Source organism: Tursiops truncatus, chromosome 6, assembly GCF_011762595.2.
Source record: "Tursiops truncatus isolate mTurTru1 chromosome 6, mTurTru1.mat.Y, whole genome shotgun sequence".
Classification (NCBI taxonomy): domain Eukaryota; kingdom Metazoa; phylum Chordata; class Mammalia; order Artiodactyla; family Delphinidae; genus Tursiops; species Tursiops truncatus.
Window position 1 is genome coordinate 79,574,954 of NC_047039.1, and position 25,399 is coordinate 79,600,352.

Consider the following 25,399-nt stretch of genomic DNA (forward strand, 5'->3'; position numbering starts at 1 on the left):
TCGTACAACTCAATTTACTAGGCAGTTCAGTAAACAAGGAAATGTGTTATGTCTAATCACCCCCTTTTCAGAGTCCAAATCCTTCCTTTTCCTTCACCTTCCCAAAGTAGTGGCTTAAGAGCCTTAACACTAAAAGGGGAATATGCACCGAATGCTATAGCACTAAAAGGAGTGACCTACCGGGAGACCAGTGGGAAAAAGGGAGACTTCCAAAGGAGGGCGTCCCAGGAGAGTGATCAGGCCTCTAGCTCCTAGGATGAATAATTATCCTTGAGCTTCACAATTGGTATTTCTTCTGGTAGTGGAAAGGGGGAAGGTAGTGCCTGGAGTTTTGCTTACAGCTCAGTGTTCCTAACTTTTTTGTTCATATTTTGGTTTCTATCTCTGTGTTGTGTGGGATAAATCAGAAACATCCTTACTGTATCTTCATGGGCGTGTCTCACCAGTGGATCTGTCCTTTCAGTATTTCTACTATGGACCAACCAGATGGCCAGATCAGTCCCTTACTACCTTTGGGAGTGAATGCCTCTTTACTGGTGCTCCCAGAAGCCTCTGCAAGGGAGCAGGACAGTATGTTAATTAAATGTATTACAAGGCCACATTATATGCCATTCTGTATTTTACTTTTCATTTGAAATATCCTCAGCATCAGTGTCATACCAAGCTCACTAGATAATGTAAATGTATTATACAGCAGGTAATAGCATAGCCCAGATAAGACTATGTTGGTAGGAAAATGCCCCCAATTTGTTGCTATCTTAGAAAATTTACTGATAAATTTTCTTCCACTATCTAGGCAATTCCTTCTTTCCTCAGAAAAGTTCAAGACCCCAATTGTATATAGCTCCAGTTCTTCTACTTAGTCACATTCAGAAGGACATTCAGGTGTATGGGGTCTAGTTTCCTTCTTCATTATCCACAGTTGGGAGGCTGTCTTCCACATTGACTGATCATATACTTCCTTTAGCAGCAAGTGGGTTACTCCAGTCAAAAGTCTTTTCTGTGTTCTGTATTTCCAGACTCTAGAGGATAAACAGGGAGAGCACTTCAGAATATTTAGAACCAGCTCCACTTCTACAAAATTTAAAAGCCAAGTAAAATCTGCTATCATTATAGCAGTTCTGCAATGTAAACACCAGTTTTCTTATACAGTAGCACAAATGATGTTCCCTGGATTCAGTAGATACAATTTAGGGCCACATTGGTATTACTCACCTAAAGACATGGTGTGATTTGAGGGAAGGGGGTAGATAACAAAATGGAAGGAAGAAAAATAGGAGGTGTGTGATTTAGTCTTACACTGGTGAGAGTTGATCTCTGCTAGTTGACTGGAGGCCATAACCTGGAAGTTCAAAACTCATTTGGGAAAAATCTATCAAGAAGTTGGTTATGACACTCTTATATCCCTGTCTGGGAAAATGAATTCCAACATCATACTAATTGCTTTCTCTTTCTGAGTGTGGCAATTTGAAATAGCCCAGTCCTTTGTATGGAATTTAGGCATGTGCAGTGGTGGCAATTTGGAGTCTTACTTATACTTCCTAAGGCCTGCTTCTTTCCCTTTGTCCATTTCCATCTAATGTTTTTTTTTGTTTGTTTGTTTTTGTTTTTTGGCGGAGCTGTGCAGCTTGCAGGATCTCAGTTCCCTGACCAGAGATTCAATCCAGGCCATGGCAGTGAAATCCTAACCATTAGGCCACCAGGGAACTCCCTCCATCTCATGGTTTTTAAACTTTGAAATGTCTGTTTGTGTTTCCTCTTTAACCCCTGTGTTCTGAATGCCCCAATACTGCATTAGTTGGAGCTTTGCTCTCTAAGGAACCTGATAGCCTACTTTTATAGCAGACCACTTTCTAAACAGATTTATAGCCTAACATTCCCCCATTTCCAAAGTCCTGCTCATTCTCTTCTCCATCATCAGGATCCCAAAGGTTTCTTAGCCTTGTGTTGACCTCTATACCTTTACTGCTATTTTTCCTGTTTTAAAAATTCTTAGTCCTATGATTCCTGTCTTTTGGGGGTGTGGTTCCACTTAATTCCCAATTTGCTCCAATAACAAATGCCCTTTAAAAGGTTTCTGAATTAGTAAGGATATTTCTAATCCTGTGTCTCAGGTGCCCAGGGGGAATAAATATGTCCTCTCTGCTGTCTCCTTGCCTGGAACAACTTTTGCCACTCCAGTGGAAGCGGAAATATTTCATTTTATATCACCAGCTTTCCGCTATTATCAGGACTTGACTTTGCTTCCTTTGTTTGCCTACGCTGTTCATGCAGATTCAGCTAGATTAAAAGTTCCACCTGCTTATTAAGTTGGTCCAATGCCACCTCTTCCTAGGAAATGACTAATATTGTTTATTGGATCAGAATGTCTTTTGCCCATGATCTTTATCTTTCTTGCTATTTTAGCTTTGACATTGCTACTAAAACCTTTTTTTTTAAGCTGATTTTTTTCTTGGGTTTTGATATTTTTCCTTCCAGAACTTCTGCTCTAGTGTTCATTTCACTGACCAAATTTTTGAAGACTTTTTACTTGCTAAATAGCATACCTTTTATCTCCAAGTAAAATGATTCCTGGAATCAGAGTGCTTTAGGCATTTTGTAAGGAAATTTAAAGGGATCTTAAAAAAAAAAAAATCCTCTGTGTCTCTTGGGCTTTTGATAATTTCATTCATTTTTTTCCTCCACTTCAGTTTAAGAAGATACCCATCTTCACTGTAGCAAGGACCTTCCCTATTGCTCTGTCTTTTCCTTTATAAACTCACCACAGTCCTGAGGTTGAACTCATAACTCTAGGTCTTCCAAAGTCATACCGTTACTAAGGTTTAATAACATGCTGGCCACTCAGCTCTGGATGAGCCAGGATGAAGGACAGAGAACTTGAAAGTAGTAAACATGGTGCTGGCCACTTAACCAATCATAGAGCCTTCAGCAGACTTGCTAAAACCCTGCCTGTTGGTGAAGGGAGACTGTCTGGCTCTAGAAATGAGCACTAGCACCAGGTTTCCACTACTGAGAGGCATTAATTAAGATGTATGAGTTTTGCCCTTTCCAGGTAGAACTTTGCCCAAGTCCCATTTGGCTATGCATATACTTACCTAATCTTTGTAAATGTTACAGAGAGTGGGATCCTGGGATCTTGAACTCTGTGGTGCCATACCTAGTCCAGTGCTAGGGCACAGAAGGAGATTTGTGCACAGGAGTCAGACCAGGCAAAGGAGTTTATCACTAGCTGGGTCTTGGACTCAAAGCCCTTTGTGAACTCCAGAGCCCTTGGTGTGCTGTGCTGACTCAGTGACCTCCACTTCCCTGGGCCCCTCTGATTCCTGCGTGGCTTTCTAAGGGGTGTGGAAGCATCTCTTTCCAAGGTTGAAATCTCAAGTCCTGTCCTGTCACACTGGCCTAGGAAGAAGAGCTCCTTAGAGAAACTATCTATATAGGTTCAGAGAGCTTACACCCCATGTCTACCTCTAAGAAAGCTCCATTTTGCAGTACCTAAACTCAGGTCCTAGGACTTAACCTACTTAACCTATATAGGAACACTTCCAAATTTATTTAGAAATCTACTTCCTAGAAACTTTCTTTTTAGTAGTGTTGCTTTTTTCCTTCCTTCTTGGCTTCCATGAAACTGTATTCGAATTCTTGCTTTTCTAATTGTTATCTCCATGCTCTTCCTCTTGCCACTCCTAGCTATGGGTCTGGTATAGGAAAGGCCTTATCTGTCTTAATTGTCTGTCTTTCACTTTACAGTCTTTACTGTAATTGATTTTGTGTGTGGTGTGAGGTAGAGATCCAATTTTCTTTTTTCCCATATACCTAACCAATTGTCCCCGCTCCAAATCTGCATTTCCTTTTCCTGGTACCTCTGAAAGCAGTTTAAATTCAGTGCATGTCAGCCTTTTCTTCCTCTGGGATCTTTGCACCTAAATTCCCTCTTTCTGGAATGCTCTTCCTCTCATTCTTTTTGGGTTAACAATTCCTGTTAAGGCCTATCAACCACAGACCATTAGGGACACATCCGTGATTAAAAAACAATTAGGTATACTTAGCTTGCTGCAGCAAGAGAAACCATACACCCTAGGATCTTGGGCATCTCAGTAAGAGTGAGTCGAAAGGGGCTTACAGGATTTGAGCTTGTGCTAGGGAAGCAAGGACCAGTTTTTTGTTTGTTTGTTTAGTTGCGGCATGTGGACTTCTTTTTTTTTTTTTTTTTTACATTTTTCAATTTATTTGCGGTATGTGGGTCTCTCACTGTTGTGGCCTCACCCATTGCGGAGCACAGGCTCCGGACGCGCAGGCTCAGCGGCCATGGCTCACGGGCCCAGCCACTCCGCGGCATGCGGGATCTTCCCGGACCGGGACACGAACCCGTGTCCCCTGCATCGGCAGGCGAACTCTCGACCACTGCGCCACCGGGGGAGCCCTGGACTTCTTAATTGTGGCATGCAGGCTCTTAGTTGTGGCATGTGAACTCTTAGTTGCAGCGTGCATGTAGGATCTTGTTCCCCATCCAGGGATTGAACCCAGGCCCCCTGCATTGGGAGCATGGAATCTTTCCCACTGGACCACCAGGGAAGTCCCAAGGACCAGTTTTGGAATGGATACTGTCAAAGAGCAGGAGCATTTCAGCATTTGGGTATCTGAGGAAGCAGGAAGTGGGAGGAATGAGGTAGTGCTGAGGATGTCCTTGGTGAGAAAGCAGCAGTCTGTCAAATAAAGGAACATTATCATTTTAACTGCTTCATATAGAAACATTGTTTACATGGTCCTGCACAGTTCCTATTGGAAACGTTGTTCAAGTTGTGATGGGAAGGGCTGATTTGCTTTTTCTTGCTTCTCATTCTTTGAGTTAGATCTTGACTTAAACCTTACCTTCTCAGTGACCCATTCTAACCACTGTTGCTTATTTTCCCCAGTATTTATTACATATTGTTATTTATTTATTTATTTATTTACGGCTGTGTTGGGTCTTCGTTGCTGCGCGCGGGCTTTCTCTAGTTGTGTCGAGCAGGGGCTACTCTTTGTTGTGGTGCACAGGCCTCTCATTGTGTTGGCTTCTCTTGTTGTGGAACACTGGCTCTAGGCGTGCGGTCTTGAGTAGTTGTGGCATGTGGGGTCAGCAGTTGTGGCACATAGGCTTAGTTGCTCCGCAGCATGTGGGATCTTCCTGGACCAGGGATTGAACCCGTGTCCCCTGCATTGGCAGGCGGATTCTTAACCACTGAACCACCAGGGAAGCCCTTTATTACAAATTATAATTATTTAATTCATTGTCTGTTAATTTTCCTTTTGTCTTCTCCACTGGAATGCAAGATCTATGAGGGCAGGAACAATATTTCTTCTCTGTTATAGCCTTGGTGCCAAGTGCAGGTCTGGCACATCACTGGTGCTCAGTAAACACATCTGTATGGATAAATGAATGAATACAAGAAAGTTCAGAGTTAATAGTCTGATTGCATTAGCAGTTCTGCCAGATACAGTGCTAATCTCTAGTTAAAGTCAACTAGGAACTTATCCTCCCCAAATAAGACAAAGCTGGTGTGAGTATGACCTCATGTGTACTCACCCCCATGGTGTCTTGTAATTCTAGTTAATTTTAAAACTCAGGAAGACAAAAATCAAATAAGACCTCCTAAGACTTTTACAACTAATTTTTTATTATTTATTTATTCATTTACTTATTTAATTTTTATTTTATATTGGCGTATAGTTGATTTACAATGTTGTGTTAGTTTCAGGTGTATAGCAAAGTGATTCAGTTATACATATAACCATTCTTTTTCAGATTCTTTTTCCATACTGGTTATTACAGAATATTGAGTAGAGTTCCCTGTGCTATACAGTAGGTCCTTGTTGTTTATCTTTTTTATATATAATAGTGTGTATGTGTTATTTTTATAAATTATTTGATATATACTTAAGAGTATAGGGACTTCCCTGGTGACGCAGTGGTTAAGAATCTGCCTACCAATGCAGGGGACACAGGTTCGATCCCTGGTCCGGGAAGATCCCACATGCAGCTGAGCCCGTGTGCCACAACTACTGAAGCCCACCCACATGCCTAGAGCCCATGCTGTGCAACCAGAGAAGCCACTGCAATGAGAAGCCTGTGCACCACAACAAAGAGTAGCCCCCGCTCGCCACAACTAGAGAAAGCCTGTGCACAGCAACAAAGACCCAATATGGCCATAAACAAACAAACAAACAAACAAACAGAGTATATGTAACACGTAAGTTGTGAAGCATAATAAAATATGTATCTCATTACATGTATCTTAAAATTGTATATCACTGGAGTCTTAATTTGCATATCCCTGATGACTAATGAAATTGAGCCTTTTTTCATCTTTTTATTGGTTATTTGTGTTTATTTGTGAAATGCCTTTTTATTTCATTTGCTTATTTTTCTGTGGGGTTGTCTTTTTCTATATTGTTGTGATGGAGTATATGTATTCTGGATGAAAGTCCACTGTTATAAGTGTTGCAAATATTTTCTCATATTTATGTTGTTTTTTTCTTAAATGATGTCATTGGATATGCAGAGGTTCTTAATTTCAGTGTTATTTAATATTTATTTATTTATTTAAATAATGCTAGCTTTTTAAAATTTATCTATCTATTTTTAAAATTTTTTTAGTTTTGGCCTTGCCACACGGCTTGTGGGAGTTTAGTTCCCCGACCAGGGATTGAACCTGGGCCCTCGGCAGTGAGGGCCTGGAGTCCTAACCACTGGACTGCCAGAGAATTCTCTATTATTATTTTTTATGATTAGCACTTTCTGTGTCTCTTTAAAAGATCCTCTTCTATCCTGAAATGATGACAATACTATATTAAAACTTCAAAGGCTTACCTTTCATATTTAAGTCTTTATTTGATCTGGAATTGATTCTTATGTATGGTGTGAGATAGGAATCCATTTTTTTTATATGGCTAATCAGTTTTTCCAGTATCATTTATATGCCTAAGACTTATTTATATTTGTAGTTACAAGAATGAAGGCGATAGTCTCTCTCTTTTTTTTTTTATACAGTAGCTCTATTTTTATTTTTTAGGGATCTCAATAAGAATGAAGGAGATAGTCTCTTAATAGTTCCTTTTTTGATCATGTACTGTTTTTGTTTTTGTCTTACAGGTTCTTTTTATAATTTTGAGTAAACTTCCAGGAGGACTATGAAAGATTATGATGAACTTCTCAAATACTATGAATTATATGAAACTGTTGGGACAGGTAATTATTTTCTTCTTGGAGAGGATAGGTCATCTATTTGAGAGTATAGTGTATTTGGGCAGCCAAGAGCTTTTTAGCCTAACTTATGTAGTTTTAAAATTCTTCAACCTATTTTAGTAAGAAAAAGTGGAGCAAGAGAGAGGAGAATTGTAGGAGGGGCCTTGTGGTTCATTTTATTTAGAATAAAAGTCACTAGAGAGTTTTGAGCCAAGTAGTGGTCTGACCTTTTGTTTTTAAGGTTCACTCTGGCTGCTTGGTTGTGAAAAGACTGGCTGGGAGAGGGCAAGGATGGAAAAACATAGATGTTAGGAGGTTATTGCAATAATTTAGGTGAGTGTTACTGGAGATGATGGTGACTTGGATGGTGATAGAATTGAAGGTAGTGAGATTCTGTGTATAGAAAGGAGTGAGATTCTGTATACAGACATATACACACATATGTACATTTAAGTATAGTATATTGAGGCATAACATAGTAAAATAAGCAAAGTGTGCTAATTTTGATGGAGTTTTTGTACACATATACCTGTATGTTCCCTGCTCAGATCAGGACATAGAAATTTCTAGTCAGTGCCTGCTGCCTTTCTCCCAAGGTAAACATTAATATATTTTTGAAGACAGAGCCAGTGTGATTTGTTGGAGGGTTGGATATGTGGTGTAAGACAAAAGCGAGGGGCTAAAAATGGCTTCTGGATTTTTGGCCTGAGCACCTGGGAAGATGGAGTTGCCATTTACTGAGATGAGGAAGACCATGGGAGGAACTACCAGGAGCTTCTTTCTAGAAGCGCTCAGCTGGCGGTTTCTTTTAGATACCTAAATGTAGACCTTTATCCAGCTTTTGAGCCAGTTTTGAAACATAATTGCTTATTTTTACAGTTTTAACACTGAATGGAAATTTCATATTACTTGTCTTTTGTCTCTCCAACTTCATATTGTGTTCTGGCAATGTTAATTATAAAGCAGGTTTAATTGCAATGTTAATTATAAAACAAATTTCTAGAGAATGAATCCTTTTTTCCTACTTCTTCATTGCAAAATTAAAGATATCCTATCATGGCAAAGAGTCTTTAGTTAGTCATTGGATGAGGAGAGGCTAGGATCATGGCCAACACTTTGGAAGCAACAAGAAGAAAGGGCCACAAACTTCAGAAAAATATAGATCAATAGACCCTTATAAAAGTATGTGGAAAGGTTTTTTGTGCCTGAGTTCTGTTTGCTCTGATGATGATATTTAAGTTAGTTTGCTTCTCTCTTCATAATACATTTTCCCATACTTAGGTGGCTTTGCAAAGGTCAAACTTGCCTTCCATATCCTCACTGGAGAACTGGTAGCTATAAAAATCATGGATAAAAATGCACTAGGGGTAAGTTTAACATTACTTAAAAAATATTTATAGATCAGTTTTGTGAATTAAAACTTGAATTTGCTCTAATGTTCTAGTTACTGCTCTTTTATTAGAATAATATTTCCATAGCCAGTTATGTATAAATCTATGGTTTTAAAAAGTAATCTGGGGACTTCCCTTGTGGCGCAGTGGTTAAGAATCTGCCTGCCAGTGCAGGGGACATGGGTTCAATCCCTGGTCCAGGAAGATCCCACATGCCACGGAGCAACTAAGCCTGTGCGCCACAACTACTGAGCCTGCATTCTAGAGCCCGCGAGCCACAACTACTGAAGCCCACGTGCCTAGAGCCCGTGCTCCTCAACGAGAGAAACCACCGCAATGAGAAGCCTGCGCACTGCAACAAAGAGTAGCTCCCGCTCGCCGCAACTAGAGAAAGCCTGTGCGTAGCAATGAAGACCCAATGCAGCCAAATAAATAAATAAATAAATTAAAAAAAAAAGTAATCTGGGGAAGGAGTTACTTTGTTCTTAATTTTAATACAGGGCAATGGCACATATTTGAAGTTGACAGGGTCCATTTTTCTGCAGTTGTTTCATAGTCTTGTAGGTGTTTCTGGGTATTGATATTTCCCTTCTTTATCTTCTCATGATACCCTTACTAAATGTTGATCTACTTTATAGTATAGATCGATCTTATGTCCCAGAATTTTATTCAAAGAATAAATTTTACTCAAAATTTATTCTAACTACTATTAGAAATTATGAAATCCTTTTCTTAATCAGCCTTTTTTTCCTCTACATGAATGCTTCTAGGATTGAGTTGCTCATTACCTTCTAAAGCAGCCCATTTAATTTGTGATCTTGGCTATAATGTGCATAAAGTTTTCCATTTTTCTATTAAGGGAGGATCTGTCTCTTTTGATGGTCTTTGGGCATTATATACCCTTCCCAGTGTTTGAAGTCATCCTGAGTGGTCTTTTTTTTTCTAATTCTTTCTACCATCTCTTGTATGGTTTCGTTTCTATGCTTTGTTCTGGTCTCTTTCTGCTGAGAATTCACTAGTCTCTTAGTATGCATCTGTGATTGTTTGTCTTTTTGGAGATAAATTAAAAAAATTTTTTTTAAATCTTTTTTTTTGTCCTCTGACCAAAAATCTCTGAGGGTTAAAGTTTTTTATTCTTTGCGATTGAGTTAGCATTATAATTATTATTAGTATACAGTTGAGTAAAACAGCACAAACATTTTATGTGTTGATAATTATCAAACATAAAAATCACTTTACTGAAAATGCATATTTATATGAGACACGTTGGACTTTTTTGGGGGTCTCTCTTTTTGTTAGGACGAGACAGAGTTTAATATCAATTGTTACTTTATTTTTAAGGTTGGAAGTGCTGATTAACATACATAAATTAGTCAAAGAGAATATGTTTTGTTATAATAACATCACTCACTTCTTTGAACTCCTTCTGAAATATATGCCAGAATCACACAATGATATATATCAGAAATTATTTTTAATAACCTATCAACTGACAATTCAGGCTCTCCTTCAATATTTTTGTTTTCAGTGCTCAATACTCTATTAAACTAATAAAAAGGTATTAAAAAACATTTTTCTTGAGCATTTAAACATTGGTTACAAAACTGATTAATTCCCTTAAGCAATTTCAACTTCAGTTATAACTTTAGTATGACTTATTTACTTGGACACAGCAAACACTTAAATAGCAGACAAAATGTGAACTGTTATTACAAAATGCATTACCACATGAGTACTCAAAACTTATTCTAAATCATCAATATGATGATATTAGTTCATTATTTCTAAACTTGTTTTTGTATTTTTTATTGTTACTATGTTTATTTTAGTTACTTCTTGGGACTTTAAAAATATTTTGATTACTTTCAGGGTTTTAGTCATCAGACTCCCACATCCCCCAAAAAAGAAGGAAAAAAAATTATCATATCAAAATAGTCAAAGTTACAATTGATTCTTGGTTAAGAACTAATATCTGGTTGCATGGCCCTAGATAATTGGATATTAAACCACAGATCATTAGATCAAATCCCTTTTTATAATAAAATTTTACTTGTTTACTTCATGGATATCTGGATTTCTATCTTTAATATGGACTTTGAAAGTTTTTCAACTTGGTTTACCCTCCTCCCCAACCAACTTCTTTTTTTTTTTTTCAAAAATATTTATTATTTATTTAGGCTGTGCCAGGTCTCAGTTGCAGCACACAGGCTCTTTAGTTGCTGCATGTGGATTTCTTAGTTACAGCATGCATGTGGGATCTAGTTCCCCAACCAGGGATCGAACTCAGGCCCTCAGCATTGGGAGCATGGAATCTTACCCACTGGACCACCAGGAAGTCCCCCAACTTCTTATTTTGAAAAATTTCAAGCTCCTTGAAAAGTTGGAAGACTGAGACAGTGAATACCGTTAATGTACATTCACCAATTTTTAGCTCAGCATGCTTCTTAATGGACATTGCTGGGACCGAAGTGGTAGCCAAGGCATGTACACTGAGTAGTGTTTCTGTCATTTTCCTTGTTTGGAATGCTAACCTTCTAAAGGGAGTCTGAGATTATTTTAATTTTTCTAGATGTTTTACTATTGCCCCACACTGAGCTTGTCTTTCATAAAACCCTCAAGGCCTTTTTAAAATGTACACACAAATAAGTTTTGTTTTTTATTTCTATATTGTTGAACAAATTGTTTTGAGGCTGTTGATTGCTTTTGCTACTTAGTATTAAAGTTGGTGATATTGATGCTTGGAGCACTTCCCAAATAGGTTTATTGCTCATTTAATGAAATGTTTTGTCACAGAGTGATTTGCCCCGGGTCAAAACAGAAATTGATGCCTTGAAGAACTTGAGACATCAGCATATATGTCAACTCTACCATGTGATAGAGACAGCCAACAAAATATTCATGGTTCTCGAGGTCAGTAGTATGTTCCAGAGACCTAAAGTTATTTGGTCATTGTCTTAGTCTGTTTGGGCTGCTGTAACAAGATATCACAGACTGGGAAGCTTCTGAACAACAGAATCATTTCTTACAATTCTGGAGGCTGGGAATTCCAAGATCAAGGCACCATCATGGTCGGGTGAGGGCGCTCTTCTTGGTTCATAACTGGTACCTTATTGCTGTGTCCTTATATGATAGAAAGGGCTAGGGATCTCTCTGGAGCCTCTTTTAGAAGAGCACTAATTTCATTCATGAGGGCTCTGCCCTCATGTCTTAATCACCTCCCAAAGGCCCCACTTTCTAATGCCACCATCTTTGGGGGTTAGGATTTCAACACATGAATTTTTGGAGGGACACAAACATTCAGACCATTCTCACTCATTTTATCAATAGTTATGGGAAAAGTACATTTCACCTGAAAGATTAAATTTTTTTTTTTTAAACATCTTTATTGGGGTATAATTGCTTTACAATGGTGTGTTAGTTTCTGCTTTATAACAAAGTGAATCAGTTATACATATACATATGTTCCCATATCTCTTCCCTCTTGCGTCTCCCTCCCTCCCACCCTCCCTATCCCACCCCTCCGGGTGGTCACAAAGCACCGAGCCGATATCCCTGTGCCATGCGGCTGCTTCCCACTAGCTATCTACCTTACGTTTGTTAGTGTGTATATGTCCATGACTCTCTCTCGCCCTGTCACAGCTCACCCTTTCCCCTCCCCATATCCTCAAGTCTGTTCTCCAGTAGGTCTGTGTCTTTATTCCTGTCTTACCCCTAGGTTCTTCATGACATTTTTTTTTTCTTAAATTCCATATATATGTGTTAGCATACGGTATTTGTCTTTCTCTTTCTGACTTACTTCACTCTGTATGACAGACTCTAGGTGTATCCACCTCATTACAAATAGCTCAATTTCGTTTCTTTTTATGGCTGAGTAATATTCCATTGTATATATGTGCCACATCTTCTTTATCCATTCATCCGATGATGGGCACTTAGGTTGTTTCCATCTCCGGGCTATTGTAAATAGAGCTGCAATGAACATTTTGGTACATGACTCTTTTTGATGAAAGATTAAATGTTAAATGGCTTACCTGTTTGAGTTCTGTAACAATTTAGATCAAGTAGGCATATATAATAAATTGGAGATACATTGTAAATGTATCCTTTCTGATACCCTCCTAATGGGATGGTGTAATTTAGTGGACAGAATATGTTAGAATTTGTTCCTAGAGGGAAGGATTCATTTCAGTGTTATATGATGTATTAGCCTAGGGCTGCCACAAATGTGGTTTAAAATAGGAACTTACTGTCTCATAGTTCTGGAGGTTAGAAGTCTGAAATCAAGGTGTGTACATGGTTGCTTCCTTCTGAATCATCTGTTCTATGCCTCTTTCCTAGTTTCAGATGGTTGCTGGCAATCCTTGGCATTCCTCGGCTTATAGATGCACCATCTCTGCCTCTGTCTTCAAATGGTGTTGTCTTACCTGTGTGTCTGTGTCTGTGTCCAAATTTATCTCTTCATACAAGGATACAAACAATTGGATTAGGTTCCACCCTAATCCAGTATGACCTCATTCTAACTTGATTACATCTATAAAGACCTTATTGACATATAAGGTCACATTCACTGGTACCAGGTGTTAGGACTTGAACATATCTTTTTGGAATGACACAGTTCAACCCGCAGCCTATAGGTAGACTTTAATGTATGTGTTATTTGAACCAAACTCTTTCAGGTTTTAACCTGCCCCTTTTGGCTTGAAATGTAAAGTCTTTAGAACATGTATCATTCATTTCGTTTCATTTTCCTTAGTCTCAGCCAAATAATTTGTAACTGCACATCATTTTGACAGATTAACTCTGTTTTAAAAGCACATTTTAAAATTCATAATGCTGAAAGTTTTGGACATAGGGCCATTTTCTCTTTATTACACTGTAGATCCACCCACATGGTTTACAGTGGTGAATTTAAAGCCTTTTTAAAAGTTGATCCTTTTGTCCAAATTAAATACTTCAAAAAAACCCAAAATCCATGAACCTGGGACAAAATTTAAAGGATACAAGAGAGGGGACTTCCCTGGTGGTCCAGTGGTGGAGAGTCTGCCTTCCAATGCAGGAGATGCAGGTTTGATCCCTGGTTGGGGAACTAAGATCCCACATGCTGTGGGGCAACTAAGCCTGCGTGCCACAACTACTGAGCCCATGTGCCTCAACTAGAGAGCGTGCGTTCCGCGAACTACAGAGGCCCTGTGCTCTGGAGCCTGTGGTCCACAACTAGAGAGAGAAAACCTGCACGCCACAACTAGAGAGAGGCCTGCGCCGCAATGAAAGATCCCGCATGCGTTGAGGAAGATGCTGCGTGCCACAACTAAGACACAGCCAAAAAAAAAAAAAAAGAAAGAAAATAAATTAAAAAAATAAATATTAAAAAAAAAAAGATACGAGAGAGTATATATTGAAAAGTAAAATTCTCTCTCTCCTCTGTCCCAGTCATCCTGTTTCCTTTCCCTTATGTTAATCACTTACTTTTTTGGTTTCCTATGTATTTTCCGTGTACTTAGAAATACCTATGTATATTTTATATATATATATATATGTGTGTTTTCACATATATTTATGTGTAGCTTACTGGTTTCTGTCATACAAATGGTCACATACTATAATATTATTCTGTACCTTTTTTCCCCCCTATTTAACATGTTAGCTTGGAGACCATCAATGCATATTCATAGAGATTTTTGATGTTTCTGTTTTACTCTATTTTGTATTTCTTTATTTGAAAATACAAAGTAGGCTGTTTTCTTTATGTAAATCTTATTGGATAGCATTTAAAAAATTGACTAAGTATAATTTATATACAAGAAAATGAACACATTAGGTACATAGTTTTTGAAAAAGGTACATACCCATGTATTTCCCACCCCACTCAGGGTGTAAAACATTTCCACTACACTAGAAAGTTTTCTCCTGACCCTTGAAGTTAATCCCTGTTACCCCACCATCCCAGTGCCCTTCTCAACAACCACTGACCTGATTTTTATCACCAGAGATTAGTTTTACCTATTCTAGAGCTTGATAAAAATAGGATCATACAGTGTGTATTCTTTTGTATTTGGCTTCTTTTATTCAGCATAATGCTTTTTGCAAGTCATTATATCAGTATATTCTCTTTTACACCTTGCTTTTTTCACTTAATATTGGAGATTGTTTCATATCAGCTTATAAAGAGTTTCCTCTTTTTTTTTTCTTCCTTCTTTTTATGGCTGCATGGAATGCCATTTTATGTAGTGTGAGTACATTCGTGTTGTTTCCAGTCTTTTGCTGTTACAAGCTATGCTGCTGCAGTGAATGATCTTAAACGTGCATTGTTTTTTGATGTGAGAGTGTATCTATAGGAACAGTTCCTAAATGTGAACGAATGAGGTCATAGGCTATCTCCATCTGTAATTTTAATTGATATTGCTAAAATGAAATGAAATCTTAAATGGAAACCCCCATTTACAGAATAGTGGAGCTGCTCTGGTGAAGAAGGGATGGAAAACCTAGATAGAGCTTTGTGCTCTGGTACCCGTTCTTTTGTAGCCTCTGAGGAACTTGTGTATAATTGGTTCTTTCTGGTATAGACTAAAAATCACTGATCTTCCGAATGGAGAAGCAATAATTGCTGCTGGGTTTTTGTTTGTTTCAAGTAACTACACTAAATGTGAGTGCATTAAGATTAGAATGGGTATTAATACTTTGCTATAAAAATATAAAAACCCTGAATGAACTTAAAATCACAGTGGTAGTTGGTTCTACTTCTACTTACTGGTAATAAAACTGCTCGAGACCAAAAGCTGTTGTTCTCTTTCTTGGAATACTGAGAGTGTATTTTTGAATGTGCCTTACTTAGTTTGTTCCCTTGCTTGTAAATTGAATTAATAATATCTCTGAGTTAGGTATAATTTTTTATTTTAAATTCCTCTGAAGTGATTTCTGTAAGTAGTAACAATATTTATGTGACTATTGCTCTTTAAGTATTGCCCTGGAGGAGAGCTGTTTGACTACATAATTTCCCAGGATCGCCTGTCGGAGGAGGAGACCCGAGTTGTCTTCCGTCAGATAGTGTCTGCAGTTGCTTACGTGCACAGCCAAGGCTTTGCTCACAGGGACCTCAAACCAGTAAGTGACTGCTTCACAGATGGTCACCTGAGAGTTCAACATCATTTACCTGTCATTACTAGGTTTCCAAATGTTCTTTCTGTTTAGAATTTGTCTGGGCTTTGCTTTTTGTTGTTGTTGTTGTTCTATTCCTAATGTATCACTTCTTTTTCCTCCTTGACTTTTGACTCCTGGTAGGCTCTTCTGGTTAGACTTATTATTGGCATTCTTTTTCTCTGTCAATCATGTGTGACATTATAAATATCTTTGTAGTCAGCTGCAGAATATGAACCTCAGGGTTTTATTTCTAGGAAAGAAGAGTTGTAGTATTTTCTTTGAGAATATTGTCATTGAGTATTTTCCTCTCAATACTCTCTTCCTGACACCATCTTCCTTTAATTTTCATTCCATTATGCTTCAGAAAGGAACAGTTCAGTGGAATGAACAGACTCAACTTTTCAAGGACAGAATAAAAATTTGATACTCTTAAGTCTGTAGGCTCTGACTGATATGCATGATGGTGAACATGGATTTTAATGTTATTTGGTACTAGGGTTAGGGACCTAGAATTGGTCTAACAAGATATGGCAGTTTCTATCCTTTTCCCTGTTTCTATCCATTCCCTCTGTTTATATCCAACACTTTGATTTGAGTTCAGACTTGCTCTTTTTGTTCAAACTTGCTTTTGGCACACATTGTGTTTGCTTGTAGTTGAACCTCAGAGCACCAAAGAGAAAATGGTTTATGCTAATGTGTCTTGAGGGGAAGCAGGATAGTTATCAACATTCATCTTCTCTTCCCTTATGTTCTTGTCATTTCATTCTTTTTTAATGATTTTCATTCTTGTACCCACGCTGTTTAATATAAACAACCTTAAAGTGATTTTAGAAATAGCTAGAGGTGGGATGTGATATAAGGAAGACAGTATATAGTTATGAAAATATCTTTGTTTTTTCAGGAAAATTTGTTGTTTGATGAAGATCATAAATTAAAGCTGATCGACTTTGGTCTCTGTGCAAAACCCAAGGTAAGTGCAGAGATAAAAATGCATTTATTTCCTTTGTCAGTGTTCTTCTTAGTATGTTATCTTACACTGACTTCCACCTAGTCTTTATTGAGCCTGGTTGCGTCCATTGAGAAGAATGTTCAATTTCATGGTTTTTATAAGTTCTCTAGATGATTTTAATATACAACCAAGGTTGAAAACCACTGCTCTAGGTCCAGGGTTGGTCCTGCTGAAGACCCCATGGGTATGCTGTGAGAGAATTTACAGCACCTAGGTGACAGGAGGCCGTCACGGTGTGAATGCTGAATTGACCGTGTTCTTGCAGTTAGAGTGTGTTGCCACTAGATGATGCCTTTGTTGATTTAGATATGAGTTTTGGGAATTTAGTGCAAATCTGTTCTTTATTATCCAAATGGTTATATAACTAGCAGTTAGTTACATTTTGAGAGACAATCCCCTTTCCTTCTAATAGAAGAAGGAAAAAGTCCATATGCACTTTAAAATTTATACCGTGATATATTTCTTTAATTTGCACTCCATAGTTAGGTACTGGTGTTCTCCAGCATACCTTCTCTTTGAGGTGACTTTGAACTTCTCCTGTGTGGCTGCTGTAGGAAGCTTCCTCCCGAGTTCTCTAATGATGGTATTCACAGTCTCTAAAATGAGCTGTCTACCCTCATTAAGGATGTTGAAATTTCAGACCTGTCTCAGCCCTTTGGAGTCCCATGATTATTTCCTGCCCCAATCAGAATTAGCTGCATGCAAAGGGAGGCAGATTTTGCCCCTTTGGCTGAATGTCTGATTCTTTCTGATTTTCCTCTCCTTCCCTTGGCTCTTCAGAGATTGTCAGTCGAGTCTCGTGTCTGGGAACCAAATGCTAGAAGGCATTTTTTCTGATCAGCAGGCAATAAAGATAAAGCATACTTTGAGCAGATATGCTGGTTTTAAGTCATGTTCATCACAGGAGGCAGTGGAGAATGTGTGTGACAGACTCCCTTAGCCTTTATTTATGGCTGCCACAGATTCAACCCACACAGACACCATCTCAAAAAGCAGGGGTTGGCTGGGAGAGGGTGGCCTCAGCTTTCCTAAGCTGAGGAGCTTACTTCTGGGTGTGTGTAGCAGTTGTAAATGAAATCTCACAATTTCACAAGTCATCTGCCATTTGTGGAACTCTGTATAACTGTTGGGCAGTGGTATCATTTTCATTATGTCTCCATATTTCTATGGGAGACCAGAGGAGGTTGAGCAGATTCCTCATTTGAACAATCTGGAAGCTCAGGTCGTGATTTGTGTTATAACCGAGTCTAGAAAGCAGACTCCCAAGGCACTATTCTGTGTAGCATTTCCTCTCTTCCCTCTAGGGGAAAAGAAACTCTTCTGTATTTGTAAAGATTTGATATTGGAGATAGGGTCCCATAGAGAAATAACCCTTTTTCCTTGAGTACTTGGGAGTGGGAAGACATGGGTGCTTGGATGTATGCTAAGCTGATTATTATGCTAATGGATGCCTAGGAAGTACGAACCTGGCTTGACTGAGCTAAGGGGAGAAGGATTTTTTTTGTGTCGGGTTGTCATGGTATTGGAAATCGGGGAAGAGGAAGCCACATGTGCGTGCATGCACATAGGCAGAGTATTGAGTTGGCAGCAGAAGTCTTTTATTTTTATTATTTGGGGTAATTCTTCATCTAGCATCTCTCTGCTTGTGCTGAAGAATGTTTATCAGGGTTTTAATTTTCTTAAGGGCTGTAGTTAATAAGTGTTTCATTTTTATCTTATTGGCAGGGTAACAAGGACTATCACCTGCAGACATGCTGTGGGAGTCTTGCTTATGCAGCACCTGAGTTAATACAAGGCAAATCATATCTGGGATCAGAGGTAATTATTCACTGATTAATTCAATATATAACCAATATACATTTATTGGTGACCTGTAGTAAGTCAGGCGTTGTATGTTGAGGGTGAAATGAGGTAAGAAATAAACTTGTTAATCAAAGAGCTGTGTATTCAGAGAGTGAGATATGTAAAGTAATAAGTGAAATGAACAACTTGCAGTAAATATAATAATACACAGTATACTTCTGAAACAAGGATATATTTCTGGTTGTTGTGGTTGCTTGTTGTGGTTGCTTTTGTGTTTAACTGTGCCATAGTTTTAGACTGATTAGTCCAGCCAGGTAGAACATGAGGCCAGGATTATAGGCGCAGTTTTCAGAGATGCTGGTTAGCACAGAGAAAACGTGTACTTTGTTCACAGCCAACTATTCAAGGCCAGCAGTCCCGTGTAAGAGGCCCAGGCTCAGAAGGCCTGGGCATTGCCTGCTTAACCACTGGCTACAGCGAGCTAGTCAGCCCCTTCCACTCTCTGGAGTACTGGTTTTGCTGATATTAGTATCATAAAATTAAAAAGGTTTAGTTGTCAGAAGATCTGGAAATGCTAGGTTGAACAGTTTTCTTTAGTTAAGGACATCTCCAAATCTTAATATGTTCCTGTACAGTGTCTTTTTTTTTTTTTTTTTTTTTTGCGGTACGCGGGCCTCTCACTGGTGTGGCCTCTGCCATTGCGGAGCACAGGCTCCGGACGCGCAGGCTCAGCAGCCATGGCTCATGGGCCCCGCTGTTCCACGGCATGTGAGATCTTCCCGGACCGGGGCACGAACCCGTGTCCCCTGCATCAGCAGGGGGACTCTCAACCACTGCGCCACCAGGGAAGCCCTGTACAGTGTCCTTTGAGAGTAGAACATCACAGACGGCAGCTAGTCTCAATTTTATGCACCTACAGAATCCACTTTTTACGTGGAGCATCTTTTGGAACTGGTGTTATGTGGGAGAAACTTTGAGATATGCCGGTTTACTTAATTTGTAACACGAGAAGATGGGGACTAACTTGTTTTTGGTGACCTTTTATTTGGATATAATCTCAAACTTACAGAATAGTCACAAATGTGGAATGAGGAACTTCTGTATATATTTAGCCAAATTCATAATTGTTTACATTTTTCCCTATTTGTTTTATCATTCTCTATGTTTGTCTGTATGTGTATTATTTTTTGAACCAACTGAGAGTAAGTTGGAGACATCATACCCCTTTATCATTAAATACCATGTATATATTTCCTAAAGGAAGGACTCTCTCTTTTATAACCACACTTTAGTTATTGAAATCAGATAATTTAACATTGATACAATTTATTAAATATTTATTTATTTGGCTGCATTGGGTCTTGGTTGCGGTGCGTGGGCTCTTCGTTGCAGTGCGCGGGCTCCAGGGTAGGCGGGTTCAGTAGTTGTGGCGCACGGACTCTAGAGCGCTTGGGCTTAGTTGCCCTGTGGCATGTGGGATCTTAGTTCCCCAACCAAGGATCGAACTCGCGCCCCCTGCATTGGAAGGTGGATTCTTAACCACTGGACCACCAGGGAAGTCCCTGATACAATTATTTAATCCACAGTTCATATTCAGATGGTGTTAATTGTACCAGTAAGGTCCTTTATAGCTATATTTTCCCTCTAGTCCAGGATTCCATTCAGGATCATGCATCGCATTGTTGTGTTTCTTTGGTCTTCTTTAATCTGAAAGAGTTCCTTAGGCTTTCTTTATCTTCATGACCTTGAAATCTTAGAGGAAGCCAGTTATTTTGTAAAATGTCCCTCAATTTGAATTTTTTTTTTTAAAGAATCTATTTATTTACTTATTTTTGGTTGCGTTGGGTCTTTGTTGCTTCAAGCAGGCCTTCTCTAGTTGCGTTGAGTGGGGGCTACTCTTCGTTGCAGTGCATGGGCTTCTCATTGCAGTGGCTTCTCTTGTTGCGGAGCACGAGCTCTAGCGCACGGGCTTCAGTAGTTGTGGCACACGGGCTCAGTAGTTGTGGCTCACGGGCTCTAGAGCACAGGCTCAGTAGTTGTGGCTCACGGGCTTAGTTGCTCCGCGGCATGCGGGATCTTCCCAGACCAGGCCTCGAACCTGTGTCCCCAGCATTGGCAGGCGTATTCTTAACCACTGTGCCACCAGGGAAGCCCCCTTTTACTTTCTGTCTCTATGAGTTTGACTATTCTAGGTACCTTGTATAGTGGAATCATACAATATTTTTGTGTGTGTGTGACTGCTTTATTTCACATAGTGTAATATCTTCAAGCTTCATCCATGTTGTGTAGCATGTATCAGAATTTCGTTCCTTTTTAAGCTTGAATAACATACATTGCATGTATATATCACATTTTATTTTTCCATTCATCCATGGGTAGACACTGGGATTGCTTCCACCTTTTGGTTATTGTGAATAATGCTGATAGAAACAAATATCTCTTTGAGACCTTGCTTTCAATTCTTTTGGATATACACCCAAATGTGGAATTGCTAGATCATATGGTAGTTCTATTTTTAATATTTTGAGGAACTGCCATACTCATTTCTGTAGTGGCAGCAACATTTTACATTCCCATAACAGTGCACAAGGGTTCCACATGATAGATCCTTTCACAAAAATCCTTTGGAGCGAATACTGTTACTCTGTTTCATAAGAAGATGAAGAAATTGAGGCTCAGAAATTAAGTGCCTTTGCAGGGTCACAGCTGGCAACTATGGGTCAAGATTTGAACTGAGTGAGGCCTTACTGCACACCTCTACTCTTTTCACTGTTCCATTCAGTCTCCCAGAAGGAGTGGTAATCATATGCCTGATGCTCACAAGATTCCTAGAGGTCTGGTGATGAGGCCCTGCTGGTTTGAATGCATCAAGATTTTCCTATAGGATCTTGTTTTCTTATCCATTTTAGTTCAACTTTCTATCCTTCTAGGACAGTTTCTTAAGGACAGTGTACCAAGGAATTGTCTGGGGGCACTTGTTAAAATATGCAGAGCTCAGGGCTGTGCATGTTTAGAGTTTTTGGTTTTGTTTTCTGAGGTGGGGCTTTAGCAATCTTCATTCTAAAAAAAGTATTTTTGGTTATTCTGTTGCTCATGGTCCAGATCATGCTTTAAGGAATGTTCTATGGTAAACATCTCTAATTCATTTTGTAATTTCTCAGAGGAAGTGGTTTCAAACCCCTCTTCCCCCCAGTTATTTTTTTCTTATTTGGCAGTTGGTAGCTTATAGATTTACTTGTATTTTCTTTGGTTTATGGTTTTAGTTGATTCATTTATTCTCATATCCATTTCAAAACAGTGAAGTGAAGGTGCTTTGATGCGTTAACTGAAGAATACTTTTTCTGCTTTTTTTTCTCTCTAGCAGGCTTTTGTAGATTTCTGTGGGGATGTTACTACTATTTTCTTCATCTTTTCCTTTAACCTCAGATGTAATCTCTCTTTTGACCTCTTCTTATGGCATTTGATGAGGCCATGTTAGCCCACTCTTCCCTGTGTAGTCTCTTTACCTTGACTATAACACCCTGGTCAGGAGTGCCATGCCGTCAAGGCTCAATTTATAGATGAAGCATTTGATATCTTTCAGGCATAAATGGTTAATTTCTGACCTCCTGCAACTTGGAAGAAAAATCTGGTGTTTGCTTGAAAGTAAATTGTTCACTCGGGGCTTCCTAGTTGAGTCCTAATAATTTGATGCGATTTGGTAGGCAGGACTAGGTGTGAAATTTGTGTTATTTAGTATAGGTACTACCTAGATGTGTGATGCTGCTGAAGTTATTTTAACTCTATTTCTCCCCTCTGTCCTTTCCCCCCACCTTTTTTTTTCTTTAAACATGCTACATGCTGCCCTTTTACCTCTTAAAATTTTCCTAAGGTAAAGGCTAAGCTCCTTTCTGGGACTTTTTTTTCTTGCCCCCTCCCCTCCCTTTAAAAAAAATTTTATTGGAGTGTAGTTGCTTTACAATATCGTGTTAGTTTCTACTGTATCCTTACTGGGCTTTTGAGATTTGTAGGCCTATTTGTGCTGGCAGGCTAATTTCTATTCTCGATCCTTGAAAAATCAATTGTTGAATTTTATTAAGGTGTCTCTACATAGAGAGGACTTTACAGTATAGCTTAGTTACATTTGCAGATTATCAGCAGTAAATTTTAAGACTTGTTTTGACATCCTCATGCATGTTTACATAATCCTCATATGTAATAAACCCTGAGTAGTACTATAGTTTTGTCTTTCAGAATCAGAGACCTAGGGACTTCCCTGTTGTCCAGTGGGTAAGACTCTGCACTCCCAGTGCAGGGGGCCCAGGTTCAATCCCTGGTCGGGGAACTAGATCCCACATGCATGCCGCAATTGAAAAAAAAAAAACGAAAAAGAAAAGATCCCCCATGCCACAGCAAAGATCCTGCATTCTGCAACTAAGACCCACTGCAGCCTAAATAAATTTAAAAAAGAATCAGAGACTTAATCTCATCTTCTTCCTTATCATGCCGAATCCATCCAAGCCAACTAGAAGTGATTTTCTATTGAGCATTAGAGGGGAGTGCACTGAACTAGTCACTCTGAACTGAATTGGTCACTGGTCAAGAGACCTACCTGGGTGGCCTGCCATTGACTGGGTGACTTTGGACAAGCCTTCCTTTCTGGGCTTCAGACTGTACAAGGAGCAGGTTGAATTGGATGATTTCTGAGCTCTTTTCCAGCTCTGTGAAGATTCCATGTAGTGCCATTTTGAAATGCGTTCTAATTTTTTTTTAATTATTATTTTTTTCTCCTTCTCAGGCAGATGTTTGGAGCATGGGCATACTCCTATATGTCCTTATGTGTGGCTTTCTACCATTCGATGATGATAATGTCATGGCTTTGTACAAGAAGATTATGGTGAGTATTACAAGGCACAGAATTTCATTGTAGAAGTTTTCTATGTTGCAAACTATATGCTTCTATTTATAAAAGTACAAGAATAAGCAGAAGTAATGTATGCTGCTAGAAGTCAGGATAGTGGTTACTCTTGGAGGTGGTTAGTGACTGAAAGAGACATGGTGGGGCTTCTGTTTGGTTTTTGATCTGGATGATGGTTATACTTGTACTCAGTTTTTGAAAACTTATCAAAGTATACCTTATGATAGGTGTACTTTTCTATATGAACATTATACTTCAGTAAGAAGCTTAACAAAACAAAAACAAATGGGAAAGTAGACATGTAAGCTGATTTTTCTGGTAAGAGTTTTTGTTTTGTCTCCTGAAATGATGCCTTAGTAAGTTGCTGTGTTAAATCACATTTTTGTTTATAGTTATGTTAAAATAAGAGAAACTGTTTCTTTTTGAAGGTAAAATTTGGCTTTAAGGTATAATAAAAGCACAGTTAAGAGTACTGTAAGCTTTGTTAAAGTCATATATATCAGAGATAGAAAGTAGATTTGTGGTTATGGGGCTGGCGGGGGAGGGGTGGAGTGGCAGTGGGGAGTGACTGCTAACGGGTGCAGGGTTTTTTTTGGGTTGATGAAAACATTCTGGAATTAAATAGTGGTAAAAATTACACAACTTTGTGAATATACTAAGAACCACTGAACTGTACACTTTAAAAGGGTGAATTTTATGTTATGTAAACTATATTCAATTAAAAAAACTCAAAAATCATATATAGGAAGGAAAATAGTAAAATTCTTTTTAAAGAGTTAATATTCAAAGCAAGCTAACAAAAGAAGACATGTAAAGAGGAAGAGCACCATATTGTGTCCATAGCAAACCAAAGTCAGACCAGCAGAGCAACTTCTCTGAATGTGGCTTGAATTCCGTTCTGTTTAACAAATATTTCCTAAAGGTCTTCTTTGTATGAGATACTGAAAGACGTGAACAAAGATCTATGAAACTTCATCATTGTCTGCCAGATTTCTTGTTGGAGACAGATACAAGGCTATCTAAAAAGGGGAAAGGGTGAGGGGTGCCATTTTATAACAGATCTTAAATGAAGTTAATACAGGAGTGGGTGTGGGATTTAGGAGAACATCTTATAGTAAGTGAGGTTTGAGCTGGGCTTTAAAAGAAGGTTAGAAGCACTTCAGAAAGGGTTGTGGGAGAGAGCATACCTGGTAGGCAGTATCAGCCAAGGCGTAAGATGGGAGAAACGTGGGAAGAAATGGTCAGAAGTTTTATGTGGCTGGACCATTAGGTCTCTAACACCCTTTAGGTAGGGAGACTACCTACATCAGCTCTCATTTCTGGAAAGTAGCACACAGAATTGAAAGTGGTAGAACCAGTTGGCTCTTTGCCTACCCTACTGAACAACCAAGTCTGAGGGCACTGAGTTCAATCTGCAGTTATTTTATTTATTTGACTTAATAGTTTTTCCTGTATCCCACCCTGGAAAAAGCTTTAAAATCAGTGCCAAAACTGCAAGAGTAGTTTTGGGAAGTGATGGAATTGCGGTAGTTCCAATTTCTTGAAGGCTGAGGAGCTCTGATTCTACAGGATCAAAGAGAAGTCATGTTAGCAGTAGCTGTTGCCACTGTTTTGGGGAACCGTGAGTGCTTGTGCTTCTCCTTGGTGGGGGGAGATGGATGGGGCAGTGGGCTGGAGGCCAACCTCCTGGAGCCTGCTGGGGTAGCCAAGACAGCCCGTATTTCCTCCCATCTCTTCTCACAAACCCTCCCCTAAACTTTGCAGGGTAGCAGTTGTTGCCTTGGCTCTGCTTCCTGCCTGTGACAGCAGTTCCTGACCTCACAGAGCCACATTCCCCATGTCAACAACAGGATACAGGGAGGGTAGTGTTAGGATTGCTTTGTAGTTTCAGCTTTAGTTAACAGATGTGGAGTGGGAAGGAGGCTTGGTCTTTGGGCAGC

General features: G+C 39.0%; 1 protein-coding gene across 5 annotated transcripts in view; it reads left to right on the top strand.

Moving 5' to 3' along the window:
- The window catches only part of MELK (maternal embryonic leucine zipper kinase), a 78,393-nt gene that overhangs the window by 470 nt on the left and 52,524 nt on the right, over nucleotides 1-25,399 (top strand). For 4 of the 5 annotated variants that reach the window (XM_019949074.3, XM_019949076.3, XM_004311138.4 and 1 more), the window contains exons 2-8: nucleotides 7,130-7,225; nucleotides 8,504-8,589; nucleotides 11,407-11,523; nucleotides 15,571-15,714; nucleotides 16,652-16,720; nucleotides 18,485-18,577; nucleotides 23,340-23,438. In XM_019949074.3, coding sequence (XP_019804633.1) covers nucleotides 7,168-7,225; nucleotides 8,504-8,589; nucleotides 11,407-11,523; nucleotides 15,571-15,714; nucleotides 16,652-16,720; nucleotides 18,485-18,577; nucleotides 23,340-23,438 — 666 coding nt within the window. In that variant the 5' untranslated portion in view covers nucleotides 7,130-7,167. Of the gene's footprint in view, nucleotides 1-5,973; nucleotides 6,228-7,129; nucleotides 7,226-8,503; nucleotides 8,590-11,406; nucleotides 11,524-15,570; nucleotides 15,715-16,651; nucleotides 16,721-18,484; nucleotides 18,578-23,339; nucleotides 23,439-25,399 lie in introns of all 5 variants that reach the window. The other variant, XM_073806293.1, reaches the window with a different exon arrangement.